Raw genomic sequence first — 16,018 nt, forward strand, 5'->3', positions numbered from 1 at the left:
ATACCAAGCAAGGGGTTATAACACCAGAAGTAGTGTTGTTTATTGTTGCTGTTTTATATACATTAGCCATTTAGGAGATTCTGTCATGTTCATCTCCCGTTCTTCTTTTTTCACTGTAGTCATCTCAAAGGAACCGTGAATCTGTTGCAGCATATGTACGGCGACATCTATAAATATCTGGCATGGTCATATTTGAAACAAGGAATCCAAGGTGGAGATGCCCTCTCAGCCTACATGATTAACCTGTTGCATAAGCTGGATGACTTTGTCCAGACCATATCCATGCTTCCTGACCAAAACATCTCAAACCCTGATGTCATGCTTCCCCTTATTGGTCACCTGCTACAGTCTGCTGGTCTGAAGCCGCTGCTGCCGCTGCTGCTCAACGATCGTCCCCTCAATGTCTCCACAGTGCTTGATGTTGCCTCAAAGATTGGCAGGCTCAATCAGCACATTTTTACCTTTAATGAGACAGATCCAACAATGCCTGAACTGGAACAGTTGATTATGCAGCTCCTCTCCTTAGAGGGTAACCTCACCATATCTCTCGCCCACATCATGAGTCACCGTCTGCTTACCTATTCCCAGCACTTAGACCCTGACCATTTGGCCCGTCTCAGGGAAGCCATCCAACCTTTCACCAACCAGACCTCAGCAGGCCTTGTCGAGGCCATCCTCAGTGCCATTGAGCTACTGAAGACAGTGACAGATTCTCCAGACCCAACTAAAATCATTGTTGGGTACGTACGCCAGGTTCAAGAATTTGTGATGTCCCTGTATAGACTGCGAAGAATCCAGCATCTCAGGTTACCCAGTGGGGAGCTGAGCACAGCGCAAGTCACTGACCTCCACCTGCTTTCCAAGGATTTTCTTAACCTCCTCACCCCTGAGGGCCTTCAGAACCTGACTCAGGCTGGACCAGATGCTGCCCAAAAGATTGTTGTACAGAAATTTGTGGCATTCTTACCAAGTGAGGTCCAACAGGAAGCTACCCGCTTCCTTGATGATTTCAGAGCTCTGCAGTATCAAATGGCCAAATGTGCAGCGGGCCAGGACTGTTTGGCTGGAATCTCAGAAATCTTCACATTTCTGGATCAGATATTAGAGATGATGCTTTCGGCCAATGGTAGTGTCACCATCAAATTAGCTGCAACCCACTCTGCTCTGGGGAGACGGGAATATGAGGAAATTGCATCCTTGTTCTTCTCACTCCTTCTGTCCTCAAATGATGCTGCTTATGTAGAAACCTTCAAACAGACTCTTCATTTCATCAGACTGATCATAGCGACACCAAATATTACTGTGTCTGATGTCCAGAATGCTCTGAGACAGTCAAACCTAACCCTTGAGGAGTTGAATAACATAGCTGCACTTGCTGGAGCTGCCAACGCAAACGATCTGATGGTAAAAATAACGCAGGTCATCAATGCTCGCCAGTGTTTTGAACCACAGGATAACCCGATGGTGACAGCCGAGTGTCTAAAGGGATTGATTAACGGGGTCAGCGGTTTCCTGACACACCTACCTGCTCTCCGTAACGAGACAGCCATCCTCTCCCTCATCCCGTTAATCATCAATAACACTATCAGTGATGTCGTCCAAGTTAACTTTGGCTCCAATCCTAACATGGCTGTCGTACACATCCTGAACAGCACCCTGGCCAACGTCAAGATGAGCCTCCAGCTGAACCATCTCAACACTCCGGAGGTCATGAATGAAATCAGAGTGCTGGAGGGTCTGGTACAACTAGCTGCCGACCCAGAACCATTTAACAACTTAAACACCAGCTTGATTACCAACCCCACGTATGCTCAGAAGGTATATCTGACGATTATAGATTGGTACTTGAAAAGGCTGGAAAATGTCACCAGCAGCAGCTCAGTCTCACAGCTCCTCCATCCCTTTTTCTCCCTCACACAAATGCAAGTAACATTACAGCTGGTGCAGACAAATTTCTCTTTATATGTGAGTAGCCAGGTCGAGTTCCTGATAAACAACCTCCAGTACCCAATAGATGGTGCAGGGGTGAGTAAAATTGGCCAGACAACAGTTGAGATCCTCCGGCGTCTATTTGAACTCATAAAGTTGAACCTCGAGGTTCAGAATAGTGTCCCGGGTTCTGAACTGTTGTTCAACACAACCATTCTGCATGCCACTGAGCTCCAAGTTAAGCTGTACCTCGACCTCATAGAGAAGTGGATGAAACAACCCGGTGTCCCTTTGGTCCTGACTAGCATGCTCCAATGGGGAGGCTCCTCCATGAATTATTCCACCCCTGTGACAGACCTCCAGCAACTGCAGCAGACAATGGTTAATTTTCTCAGTGATGATCAACGAGCATACCTCTACATCATTAGCAATGTCACCCAGTCCCTGAGCAAAGCCCTGATGGTGGCAGAGCAACCAGGTGGCCTCCAGAGCAACCACTTCTTAGAAACCATTCTGGAAGCAGTCCAAAGCGCTTTGGATATCCTGACCGACACCACAGGCCCCTTGCCACCCTCAGTACAGGAGAACATCCTGGAAATTGTGCAGGACTCACTTAAGCTCATTATCCAACCAGACATGAATTTTGACTCATCACGTAACATCTCCCTCATCATCCTTAAGAGGGCTGAGAGTGTCATCCAACAGACGATACCGCCAATGTATGCTGAATACCTGCTTGCTGGACTCAAAGTTGTAGCCACATATTTTGAGACTGCCTCCATGGCCAGTGGACCAGACATCTGGAATCAGTTGTGAGTGATGTTCCAATTTTCCTAATACTGCAATAGACCAAATGACTATATTACTATTTATATTACTATTAAAATGTGCAGCACCCCCAGCATTAGCAAAATACACTAAGGTACAGAGTGCAAAAATTAGGCAATTTCAATTGAAATTTGTTTTAAATAAGTCACTCTACACCGCCAGATACTGTTTAAATTATATACTGTGTGGATATTTTAGTAGTATTAACTAGCACTTGACATGATAAACTAATTTAAATAAAATTCTATGACAGAGGTTTGACTGCTGAGATTAATATTGGTCAGTCAAATAAATGATTTAAATCTTCTTCTTCTAATCTTCTTATTTTGCCATTATAAGGATGGAATATAATGCTGTAATTAGTGAGAAATGTAATGCTTAAAGTAGCTATGGTTAATGTTTTTTTTATGTTGAAATGGATCACATGACTGTCATGGTGTAGTGAAGAAACTTTTAGTGAAGAATTATCATTTGAGTCTGCAGTTCCCCTCAGCTCTGGGCAGTTTTAACACCTGTTAGCTTATGGTTTTGGGCTTTTAGACCACAACGTTATAGTTTTGGTTCACTCTCAGAGGCACCAGGCAGCTGTAGTGCTCTAAAACCCACTGTACTCTACCCACTGTCCAGCATCAGAGGCAAGCAAATTAAAAGTTTAAAAGTTAAAGTTAGGCTGGCTGTGAACATAGTGGAGCATTTAGTAGTGGAAGTGCCAGATTTTCCTGTGAGGGGTTGTTAGAGACAAAAACAGAGCTAAGAGGAGAGTAAACGTTGCACTTATATTCATCAGGTAGACAACTAACTAAGCTAACACATTTTTGGAATGCTAATCTGCAGAATATGTACGTAAGATAACAAATTAGCCATATCAACTTTGTAAGGCGATAACGTCAGTTGTCTTTACAGCTTTCTTTGCTGCCCCCGAGTGGTCAAATAATTCTGCATTATGTTCTAGGGAAATAGACAAGTTTAGACAGCATTTTTTTATCTGTCTTAAAGAGATCAAATTGTGATGTGCAAGGTTATTTTGGTTGTCCTCTAATGCCAATTAGTTCATGTAAACTAATTGCATTCATCTTGTATCTCAGAAAAAAAATCCCTTAGCAGATCGCCAGCAGGCGTCTGTATTCCAGTGACCATAATTGACAACCGCTGATCCAGATGGATCATTTAAACCAGACCCAAAGATGGAGTGCATGCCTTTCTGCAATGCTTTCATGACCTTTTGATGAGACATGTTCAGATGCGAAATATTGATGTTCTTTGTTTCTTAAGAATTTTGAACGAGATGAAGACAGTCCAGAGCCTCCTGCCGCCAAACAGCACAGCCCAGCTCTACATTTCTGTCCTCATTAACATCACTCACTCCATCTTGGAGTCAGGCCAAGGCAAGTCAGCTTCTCTGTGTCACTGTAGGTGGACAACATGTTGAATCCTGATGAACTCTGATGGAGAGGAGATCACATCGTGTACTTCATTATTCAAGCATCAATGCCAGACGGCCTAAGAGCTTTGGATCAAAATAGCACAATGTTCTGTTGTGAGGATAAAATGCTTCACTCCTCTGACATTGAAAGTGACGGCCACTTTGTAAATAATATTTCTTGTTATTTCAGGCAATGCAAGTCTCTGGGCAAGTTTTGAGAGCGCGTCCGCAGAAAATTTGTCCACAATTATTGGCCAGGTGAGGCTGAACACATTGTCACATGCATACATGAAAAGTTTTTGACAAGATTTTGTTTTTTCTTTCTTCTGTTAATTACATTTAGTGTAAATTCATGTCGGGGAAAATGAAACCATCAGAAGGTCTGCATGTTAAATATTACATTAAATAAATGATGAAATAAAGATGAAATGCTGCTAAGGCATCTCAGTGTCATCTGTTAAGGACTGGAACTGTTGGCCAATGTTCCGGACCGCACATGTGATCAGATAAGCTGGTTATCAGAGTCTTTATTTATTATCACAGAATGACAAAAAGCAAATAACAGAACAAACAACATGGTCTTTTATCAAAGTTGTTTGTCCTGTACGATACATGTATATATTTAAATAGAAATATGTGTTATTCATGAATCAAATGGCACATAAAACACAACCCTTGTTGTTGAGGTTTTGCTTGAATGAATCACATGAAATTTGTGTAAAAAAAGTGGACCATTTTTCCTAATTTATGCCTTTTTTATTGTCAGATGGGCAAACTCGTGAGCATGCTTTGGCCACTTGTCATGGGAGGCCCAGGCTCACATATGACTGCTCCGTCACTGGGGGGCTTTGTTCATCTTGCTCCAGTCCTGGAGCAGGTGATGACTGGGAAGGCAGACCAAGACACGTGGGACAAGTAAGTGTAATTACCACTTGTGATGAAAATAAACCCAAACAAGCCTCTGTTGTTGCTCTAAATCAAATGTTTTTCGCCACAGACTTGAAGAGATGCTCGAGGCCCTACTGTCAACCCTCAAAGGAACGGAGCTATGGCACAGTGTCTCCTCTGTTATCCCAGTGTTTGAAAAAATCATAGGAAGCATGGTGAACAGCACCCAGGCAGAGAACGGTGAGAACGCTGCTGAACAGCAGGAAGCAGAGTCACTGGCTACAGGGAAAATTGCTCCTTGTGTTCAGTACATGCAAAGCATTAAACACAGATGTTCCCTTTAGACGTGGTTCATTTGTACATTGCACAGCACACACTTCACACCATGACACACCCTGTTCGAAAATGTTTCTTGGACCAAATATAACCAATTTAAATCGGTGTTTGTAGAGCTATATATATATTCATAAACGGTCTGTCTTTTCTCCCCCCCAGCAATGATATTAAGCCTCCAGATGCCCGTGGTTACCCTGGTGAAAGAAATTGTGCAGTCTTTGAACGGCAGTCACTTTAACCTGTCTGAAGTCTCGGAAAGAATGCAGCTTGCCATTGAACGCACGGTGCAGGCAGCTGAGCAGGTTAGACCGCCACCCTTGTCCTGGGATAAAATCAAGTCATTTGCAACCTCTTTGTGTGGACATGTTCACATGCTTCCGTGTGTGTGTGACAGAGAGGAGGGGCAGACGAGAGCTGTTTTGTAATTACACCCATCTCATGTATTTTTTGCAATGAACAGAACTTATTTCTCAATACCTGTCTCTGAAGTGAGAGCACAGCGTGCTGTTCTTTGTGCGTTTGGAATCTGTTCCACCCGCCTGCATTGGTATTTGCATGCTTCTTTACCCTTCAACAAGGCTTTTGACAGACATACTCATACCAGGTCTGCAAATAACATGTGGGTATGGTGAACATGAATGTAACGCTTTGAATGACATTATCTGTCAGATCTGGCCACATATGCCTCCCCAAACTAGAGTGTGAGCCATAGCATTGGCAGACTGATACCTGCTGATATTGATTCATCACAGATATCGATACTGTGTCAGAGTGTATTTTGGCATGCAAAATGCCCCAAAACAGCCGTGTATTGAAAGCTGTTTCCAATGTTTCATCCGCCTAAACTGACTGAATTCTTAAAACACCTTTCAGTACAATGAAATGTGATATCACTACTAAACGTTTCTTCAGTAGTGACCATAAAGGTAAAACATCAGTGCCAACAAACAATGATAGATTTTATAGATATGGGATGTACTGCATGGGCAGGGGCGTTGTGTAGTTGTACCTGCTAAATTTGTAACTTTGGTGTGCTTTGTGTTTTATTCAAAGGAATAGTTTGGAAAATACACTTATTCACTTTCTTTCTGATAGCTATGGATTTATGGATAAGATTTATACTACTCTCATACAGTAAATATGGGGCTACAGTACTGCCAGCAGCCCGTTAGCTTAACACAAAGACTGGAAACCAGGGAAAACAGCTAGCCTGGCTCTGCCCAAAGGCAACAAAAATCTAACCAGAACCTCACGTATGAGCTTGTTGCGCCTCTGATGTTGAACTTGTACAAAAACTGGAGGGTAAAAACGACAGACTCTGCCTGTGAAATCACCGCATTGTGCTAAGCTAACTCAGAGCTAAGGTTACTGCACAGACATCGAGCTTCTCATTTCTCTGCAAAGCAAGAACGTGTAATTAGCAAAATGTGAAACTATTGTAGTGTGTAATGTAGTATTACATTTACTTTTACTGAGTATCGTGTTATCGGGCCTCAGTCCATATTTTTCTTATGTACTGATATCATTAGCAGCCTAAAAAGGCCAGTATTAGACGAATCCATACCATGATGACAGTAGTGTAGAGAAGCATCATGTAGCAGAACACTATTAAACTGCCCTTCTTTGTCTTGTCAGTGCCTTAGAGGGAACCAGGTTACAACCTACAGATATCTGATGTGTCAGATACTCTGTAGAGGATCCACACACAATATGTGTGGGCGTGTGCTTAGTATGTCAGTCTGTGAGAAACCGTGATACCTGTGTGAGACTTCTGCCCTTTTGTTTGCTTGTGCCTAAACTGCATGAACAGTCAGATTATGTTATGTTATGCCTTTGCCTTTTGTCTCCCAGACACTTTGTTCTATTTCCATCTCTATCTTGCTAACTGAACTGGTTTTCTCTGAACAATGTGTGTGAAACACAATATGACGTTTGTCTTTTTGTTGACACCCCCCCCACCTCGCCACCCCCCACCCCCCAGGCTAATGGCACATTGGAGTGCAGTGAAGTTCTCAAAGCATGGGAGCCAGTAAGAGAGGCAGTGGGGTTAAGCCATGCCACCGTAGCTACGTGGTGCAACATCAGCCTGCAGCCTGTTTTAGAGGCATATATTAAAGCAGACACTGTCTACGCCAACCTGAACATGAATGTGAGTTGATGCATGCTTAATTAAATATGAAATTGCAAACAAACAAATTAGATGCATGGATATTACTTTCTGGTACAGTATTCAGGCACAATTAACAGTTTCACCACTTGGTGGCAGTGTTGACACTCAGAGAAAGCTGCCACATTGCTAACGGTCCAACTCTGCTGTGTGTTGTCTGTGCAGCACATGAGTGTGGGACCAATGACTGTGAATGCCACAGCTGCCAGGATTGTCAGGGCTGTACAGTCTTACTACCAAGTCAGCATGAACCACACACTGGTGACACAGCAGCTCATCATGGCTTTCTCCAGCCAGCTCTCTATGCTGGCAGGCCAGCCTCTGAGCCCCGAGGCGCAGCTTCACTGGTACAACCAGCTCCAGCACATGCAGCTGCAAAACAGGTGAATATTTACAGCTACAATCAGGTTATGTCATTGCTAATGTGATGTGCCCTTCACTGTTGTCATGATTTACGTGGCTATGATTTTTTCTCCCCCGTCAATTTGTTGCATCTGTGCATCAGAATAAAAAAAGCTCCCAACTTTCTGAAGTCGCATGAGGAGAATCCATCATAGTAACACTTTTGTTCACGATTTTTTCATCAATAGAGGCCTTAGTGGATCAGACAGAGAAAACCACACTGAAGCCACCGGATATGAGGACAGGGCAATGCAGTCATATCAAACTGAAGTGCAGCCACAAAACAAAGCCCACTGAATGCTGCAGTCTGATCACATTTAACAGTATTTTATCTGACTGTAGATGATTTTCTCTACATTTCCATCTAATTCTGTCGAGAGACAGTTGCATCTCGACACTGTACTCACCTACACATGAACTCACTGCTCCCTTTTGTTGTTTCAACATTATCCACAATGCACCAGTCAGGCCAATTTGATTCATACATAATTACTCAAGGATTTGGAGTGCTCGCATTTGCATTCAACTTGATTAATTTAATGCGAGTGTGCCTGAAAACAAGCAGGCCTGCACAGATAGCGGCTTAACTGTGATTCAGCTCACCGAGACATCCTCTCAAAATTGATTTCCCTTTATTCGGCAGCTGCAATAATGAGCCGGGCATGGTGATAAGGATCACATTCTGCATATCGCAGGGAATCAATCAGGTCTGACTACATGAGTTATAGATCATTGATCACAGTGGAAAGACTCCGCAGTCTATTTTCGAGGGAGAAATGGGAAAAGTGTGCGACTAAGTATAAAGGAAGATGATGAAGAAATAGTACTTCTGGTAAAAGCTGAGAAATTAGAATTCTGTGGAATCATTACATTGAGGAAATGAATCAAAAACATGGTTTGAGAGTGAGAAATAGCCCTCAGTCCACCGTCTTCTTTAAGTTCTTTAGGTCAAATTCAGCTCAAATTTTTCTGACTCATATTGATGCTTTTTCGTGAGACTTTATCTGTAAAAGGAACTTAGCTTGACACTCATTGAACTTCTCCCCTCTTCAGTTTGTCTTCCATCAAATCGCTCTCAGCTGAGCTCCTCGGCGTGGCCCCGTTCCTCCAGCCTTACATGAAAGCCATAGAGAAAGCACTGGGTCACATCCTGGACAACTACCATCTGATTGAAGACAGCAGCTCGTCCCAGCACCTCTTCGGAGAAGCAGCAATGATCATCCTGTCCTCTGCAAACATCGCCTCGGACGACATGTTCTCCATGATGTGGGGAAATTTTTCTGGACTCAGTGAGGCATCTGTTGCTGGCATGATTAGGCAAGCTGTCAAACTGATGATCGACATGAAGGTATTTGGCAACGCGTCTATGGTTTACCAAGCCCTGGAGCAATTTCTGGCATCCAATGACACAAGCTTGATCGTGCGGAAGGTGAACGAGATGTTTGAATGGTTGGCCTCCACTCAAGCGACTGGACTGGACCTGCTGACTCAGGCTCTGCCCAAAATCTTCGACATCCTCAGGCCTCTCTTGTCTGTTTTGACCCAGATGATTACGGACATGCCAGTAAACACGGAGCTGTTTGAAGACCTGGCTGGAAACCTACTGACAATGCTGAGGGAGCTGGTGAACGCCAGTGGTCATGCGGCCCCCGTGGGCCACCGGCCGAGTATGCTTCAGCAGCAAATGACAGGCGGTAACCATATGATGGGGGGCCGACACAGACGGGAGGCCCCATTCATGCCAACTAGGCACCCCGTGGATGACTTCATAGACCTGCTCCACATTGACTACCCTGCCATGTTCAAAGCCATCTCTGTCCCCCCTACCGCGGCAGAAATTATGGAGACAGTCCACGTGTTCCTTGCCAATCCTGATTTGAACGTTGTTGTGAAGGGAGTTACAAACGGCATGCCGTGGGGCTTGAACGCCTCTCGGGAACAGACCATTGATGCGTCCCTGGGGGTGCTCTCCTTCCTCACTCTCTCCGGTGCATCTCAGATGTAAGTCTTATTTGCGCTGGCTCAGAGATGGCTTTAGGAATATGAAAAAAAGAAAGCACTATTTGAGCTTCAGATATCAATTTGCACCAGCATCTAAAACAACTACTTTAAAACATTTTTTGCTTTGTTTTTCACCATTATGCTGCTCTGTTTGCCCCCGTTTATTAAAAGGTTCTTGTTCAATCCTCCCCAGGTCATCGATGGACCTCCTGATGAATGCTGTTGATATTCTTCCTGATGGCCTCCCATTCTCCTCGATGCTTAAGAACATCACCAGAGTGCTTGCAAGTGAATCTCAAGGTAACTTGATGGTTCAGATCTTCCTTCTGTCTGACTCAGTCTGGACAGTTAGAGGCTTCTTGGACCAAGGGCAGCTTCATAATGAGAAATGTGTGCTCATTAGAGAATCCCCAAATGAATGATGCTATCCTTTTAGTTTCTTCCAATTAACTTTACCTACTGACTCCTCAGTGAATTCCCTCCCACTCATGCTTAGTGGAATAGTTGCTGTACTGTAGTGCTCACACTGATGCTGCAGCTTGTGTTTACATACCTGCTGTGACAGTATGGATAAGCCAGCGTGTGCCATTAAACAGTGACACAGCATGGAACAGTGCCCCCTTTTTCTCTGACCTTCGTGGCCATCGCGGGACCACGGGAAGACCACAAAACATTTTGTGCAGGCTGTTGTTGTTGTGTACATGGTTATAGCGCAACATAATTCATTCTGGAGATATGAGGAATAAGACTTCACATTAACTTAGCTTGAGCTCCCAAGGAGCCCAAGGCCATATGGCCCTTCTCCAGCAGAACGCCACTCAGCACCTTTTTAAATCTCATTAGCAAAGTAGAATTCAATCACTTATCCCGTCCGCCCTCGCTAAACGTCTCCCCTCGCACTCACACAAGTGGACATCTATGACCTCCTTTTAATTGGCGTCTGTGCTTGTGTGATAATGTTTTTAGTGCACAGAATCTCTTTGTAAGCAGCAGCGGCATCACTTCTCCGAAACCCCACTCTTATTCTTCACACACACACACATCCAGAGTGAACTGTTGTAATTGCAAAGGCCTCTAGGTGTTGAGCACCCTGAGATTAAACATCACCATTGTCTAATTTTGGCCTAATTAAATATTCTGTCATCACGTCTTGTTGCCTGAGGTGGTGCCTTTCTTAGGGCTTGTCAGATGCGTTTTAATGCACGACAGCATCTAGTACTGCTGGCCCCTCTGGCCCCATCAGTCCCGCACAGGGCTTCACTTTAAGCACATCATTTGCTGCTTGCTGCCTGACGACGCTGCCCCGTAATGGTGCGAATCGTAATGAAGCCCAGTGGGATGTCATGTTATTCTGTCACCTTACAGACCTTATTGCCCTCGTTCCCCTTACCCATCCCATCTTCCTGTCTAACTCTAATAACCCCTCTCTCACCCTCATTTTTTCCCCTCTGCTTCCCTCTCTCCCTCCCTTCACAGAGAACCTGATGCTCATGCAACAGACCATCCAAACAGCCTCTGAGCTCTTCCAGATGAGCCTGACGGACCCACAATTCACAGAACAGCTTGACCACCTGAAATCCCAGGTCTCTGCGGTGACCATGTCACTTCCACACATTTATAATTCATTACAATTTGAGAAGTAGCCCTTCGGAATGTCTGAAAACACTGTCAGGGTTCATTTAGTGTTTTGAAAAGCACATTAATAATTAGAAGTACTTACAATGATTTGATATTGCAGAGCTTATACAACATGGGGCTAATGCTTTCAGAGCTTAGACTCACTCACCACTCCTATGTGCAATGATAAAGTTGTCCCTGCAGCGTTATTATTATGACACTGCGCTGTTTGGAAATGACCCAATGTCATATAGTCAAATTGGAGCAAAATATTGCAGCAACACGGACATGAATAGACAACAGAAACAACAACTGTGGTTACAGTTCGAGCAAAATGGGTTTTTGTAGGTTGACAGAGATGGTGATATGTTTTTTTGATTAAATGCCAGAAGCTATTATTTGTTGCCGGTGCCAAAAAAAAGCTGCAAATCATAAATCACAAGTATTCAATGTTTTGCTCGGACCTGAAGGGAAGGCTGAAAGACAGAATCATCAACATAAAAACTTTGTAGAAAAACCCTTCTTTATCAAATTCTTAAGCTGGATTGGTTCTTTTAAGGCACAGTGAGAAAGATTCTCTACAGGCTCCAAACCTGAATGCCCTAAAATGAACCATCTAGTAAAGTCTTCCCACGCCTCATTGGGTGGCTCAGTATGTCTAACCAACCAATCTTCGTTGCATATGTTTGATCCTGAGATTTGGTCATCAGGAACTCCTTATGGCGCTGACATGACTGATTTATCGTAGGTGTGCACTTTGGAGAATACGGAGTCTGTGCGTGCGTTGATGTGGACCGTCGCCTTGGAGCCCGGTCAGCTGTGTCACACTGTTCTGCCCAGCCTCCAGATGCTGGTCGAGAGTCTGATGGTGAACGTGACCTCCCTCACCGACGTTTTCTTCCAGGCTGTTGTCGGAGACCCCAGCACCTACAACGTCCGCTCAAACTGGTACAGCATTTTGTCCATGTGCCTTTAAACCTATTTTTTCATGCTTGTACAGAGAAAGCTGCTCTCATCATCGTCTAGATCTTGACCTCACTTATCCCCTCTTTTTTTATAATTTGCTAAATAGTATGAAAGAGTAGTCCGGCCTGTTGCACTTTGCTGAACTCACCTCACAGGATTTAACAGGATTGAAGTCTGCAGCATCAGGCAGCTACCTCTCCTCGTCGTTTGGGGCCAATAAGCAAAGTTTGCTTGTGTTGATTCAACTGATATTCACCTCAGCCCATTTAGCCTGCAGGAGGCCTGGCAGCATTTTATTTTCATGAAATGAAAGTTTCTTCTAATGGAATGTTTTTGACTAAAGTGCATTCATCTGTTTGTGTTTCTGTGTGTGTGTGTGTGTGTGTGTGTGTGTGTGTGTGTGTTTGCATTCATATGTGTATGTGTGATTACAGGACCTCGGTGCTGACTCAAGGTTTGAGCTTTAACACCAGCGGCCTGAGCTCTCTCATGATTAACATCACGTCCCCGGGTGAGACACTTCTCTATTTCACAAGAGGTTTTTTTTAAACTATGTTTATACTGGGGTTTTTCTATGATAGCAAACATGAAATATTAGTGAAAAGGTCAGCCTTGCCAGCAAATACATTATACTGAATCATCAAATGAATAGGGAAGTCATTGAAGCAGACGTAAATATGAAGATGTGGCAGAAATTATAATGTGAAGCAATCTTGAAGATCATATAGCTGCTGCACATAATAAATAAAATCACATGGCTAAATACCCAAGATGCATTGGCAAACAAGGGATTGTAAGTTCTGCTATCTGGTCATCAAAACCTCCTTCCACAAACATTTGAAGCACGTGTCTGGCGGACTGGTGTTAAAGTGATGTAGTTTTGCTGGTGTTCTATATGTTCTTAAACATCCGATTGTATTGTATCAACTTGAGCCGCGTGTTAATTGTTTGCGCTTGAGCCTCCAAACACACTTCAAACCCTTCCTCCTCCGAGATTTCCTGCTGTGAGTCTAGCCTCCAGCTTTTGGGTTGATCTTCTGAAGACTCCGGCGACTTATCTACAAACATCTTATAGAGCAGTGATACCTGTCCGCCACCAACGCTGTCTTCCAGCACTGAGAGAGGCGGCGGTGGAAGTGAGGGCTTTTGAGATGCAGAGATAACATTTCTTATTTTAAAAACTTAAAGAAATGCCTTGAAGGAATGTCATACTTTTCTTGTAGTTCAGTAAATGACATTTCTTGGCTGGATTTTATATATATAGGTAGTTTATTAGAACCCAAAAGGCCATGTCCAAAATTCTGATTTCGGCCTGCGGTCAGTTTTGTATTAAAAGGGTGCTGCCTGATGTGCTGTCAGTAGGAAAATGCACATCACAAACCTTGTTTCCATAACAACAGACTGCTCATTTCGGCTCACCCGTTGCTCACTCGCGTCTGATGCCACCACTTTCGCTTGTTGCTGGATGATCTAACAATAATAACTTATTACAGCGCCCAGTTTGTCCGCTCTCACTTTGTCTGTCATTGTTTCTCTGGGAGGCACTGAGCCACTGCCTTCTTCATGGTGATTGGCTGGCTGGGGAAACAGTTGATGTTTCCCCAGCTTTTTCTAAAGAGTGTTTTTTTTTGTGTAAAACAGGTATTGGCAACTGGCAGTATAAAAAAAGAAAGCTACAGTGAATACACCCTGAGGCGGTTGCACCTATTCTACAGCAGGGAATGCAATCAGGACACAGCACGAGATTAAGAAATAATTTACAAATTAAATGAAAAAAAAGCGGAACTGGAAGCAAACACAATTCTTTGGAGTCTTCACAGGCTGTTTGCATAGTTTCCACCATTACAGAAATAAAACTAGACATACTGGCTCTATACGAAAAAGCAGCCAATGCACTGGATCAGTGTCATCATAAAATATAGACTTTTCAACGAGCTCTTCTATCACTTTATTTCCCAGGAGCTGTGACGGTTGGTGAGTTGCTGAGGAATAAAACGGCCTTCATTGCGGATGTTCAACGACACATGGATTTTGATCCAGCTGTTCTCTACCTCCTGTTGGAAACCACCGTGCCAAACAACAGTTTAGCGGTGAGTCAGGGACATCCTCAATATGTACCCACGTGCAGCATATAGTGTGCAAGCAGACATTTAATCAAAACCTCAGTCAATCTCAAGATGCAGCGTACTGCAAAACGTCTGCAGTGTTGCAGAGGAATCACATTACAGCATTCCACAGCATTATTGGCATCAGGATATAATTAAAGTAACCAGAAAGTAAAAGTAATTATGCAGAATGGCTCATTTTTATGTATTTAAGTGTAAACATAACGGATGTTGCAGCAGGTAAAGACTAAGCTATTTCTGACTACTTCATATGTATCGCTGGGTATCTTAATTTATAATAGTAATAATTCATAGTTTATTATGATTTGTAACAATTTTTTAGTTGATTTAGATTTTGCATTAGTAATCTGAATGTGCAAAGTAACTAGTAACTCCTGTCAAATAAATGTAGTGGAGTAAAAAGTGCAGTATTGGCCTCCAAAAAGTAGAATTATAAGGTAGCATGAAATGGAAATACCATACCAAAGCAAAGTGCAAATACAAAGTACTTTATACAAAAATATAAAGTAGAAGTAGCATCTTGTAAAGCAAGTTTCTTATTTAATACCCTATCAATCAGGCTAAAAAAAAAAAAAAAAGTAGTACAATGGATACTGAATTGCAAGCCTAATGAAAGGCTGTCCTTAAAGTCACTGCTAGCACACTGCACATTAAGCTGCAGTTTTGTGTGTGACTTGTACTTCTGTTGCCACGATTAACTGTTTACATCCTCTCTGAATGCTTTTACATGCAAACAGATCCTCTCCTGGTTTGTGAACCTGCGTCACTGCAGCTCCTCGGAATCTTTCAACATGGACGAGGAAGACGCGGTCATCATGAAGACCTTCTGCTCCATGTCCGCTGAACAGTGGTACAGCTTCTCACTGCTGATGGCTCGCCATCTCAACATGGAGAAACTTATATACAGAGTAAGGCTGAATGGAGTCTTTTGTCAAAGGAAAAATAACCTGCTCTGCTTTCTTTTTGTGAACGCTTTTTCTTTGTTTTGTAAAAAAAAATACACCAGAGAAAGTGAGGAGTCAGTGTTTGCACATTCTTCTGTAATGGCTGAATGGACAAAGAAAGCGTTTCTGTGGGGCAGCTGGAAAACATGTTTGATGCCACAGTGTGTTTGTTGGAGGAACTTGTAAGTCAGAGAGAAATTTGCTTTTGTGCAAGAAAATATTTGTTCCCCAGATGAAGCTCTGTCTCCCTCACATGTTTTAAAAAAAATGGATTTGGTAACTGATGTTTTTTTTTTCCCATTTGATCAAACAAAGCAAACACTGTCCATCCCAAAAACTCCAATAGATCATCCACATTCGAATCTTGTCGAACATGAGTCATTTAAAGAGC

The 16,018-nt window shown here is 43.2% G+C and overlaps 1 protein-coding gene across 1 annotated transcript in view; it reads left to right on the forward strand.

Moving 5' to 3' along the window:
• The window catches only part of abca12 (ATP-binding cassette, sub-family A (ABC1), member 12), a 67,392-nt gene that overhangs the window by 15,749 nt on the left and 35,625 nt on the right, over nt 1-16,018 (forward strand). The window contains exons 19-33 of the mRNA XM_041950730.1: nt 120-2,741; nt 4,030-4,142; nt 4,371-4,438; nt 4,947-5,095; nt 5,178-5,308; nt 5,564-5,706; nt 7,386-7,553; nt 7,737-7,954; nt 9,027-9,974; nt 10,168-10,274; nt 11,451-11,557; nt 12,340-12,539; nt 12,992-13,068; nt 14,517-14,647; nt 15,421-15,591. Of these exons, the coding sequence (XP_041806664.1) occupies nt 120-2,741; nt 4,030-4,142; nt 4,371-4,438; nt 4,947-5,095; nt 5,178-5,308; nt 5,564-5,706; nt 7,386-7,553; nt 7,737-7,954; nt 9,027-9,974; nt 10,168-10,274; nt 11,451-11,557; nt 12,340-12,539; nt 12,992-13,068; nt 14,517-14,647; nt 15,421-15,591 (5,353 nt within the window). The remainder of the gene's footprint in view (nt 1-119; nt 2,742-4,029; nt 4,143-4,370; nt 4,439-4,946; nt 5,096-5,177; nt 5,309-5,563; nt 5,707-7,385; nt 7,554-7,736; nt 7,955-9,026; nt 9,975-10,167; nt 10,275-11,450; nt 11,558-12,339; nt 12,540-12,991; nt 13,069-14,516; nt 14,648-15,420; nt 15,592-16,018) is intronic.

Source organism: Chelmon rostratus, chromosome 13, assembly GCF_017976325.1.
Source record: "Chelmon rostratus isolate fCheRos1 chromosome 13, fCheRos1.pri, whole genome shotgun sequence".
Lineage (NCBI taxonomy): Eukaryota > Metazoa > Chordata > Actinopteri > Chaetodontiformes > Chaetodontidae > Chelmon > Chelmon rostratus.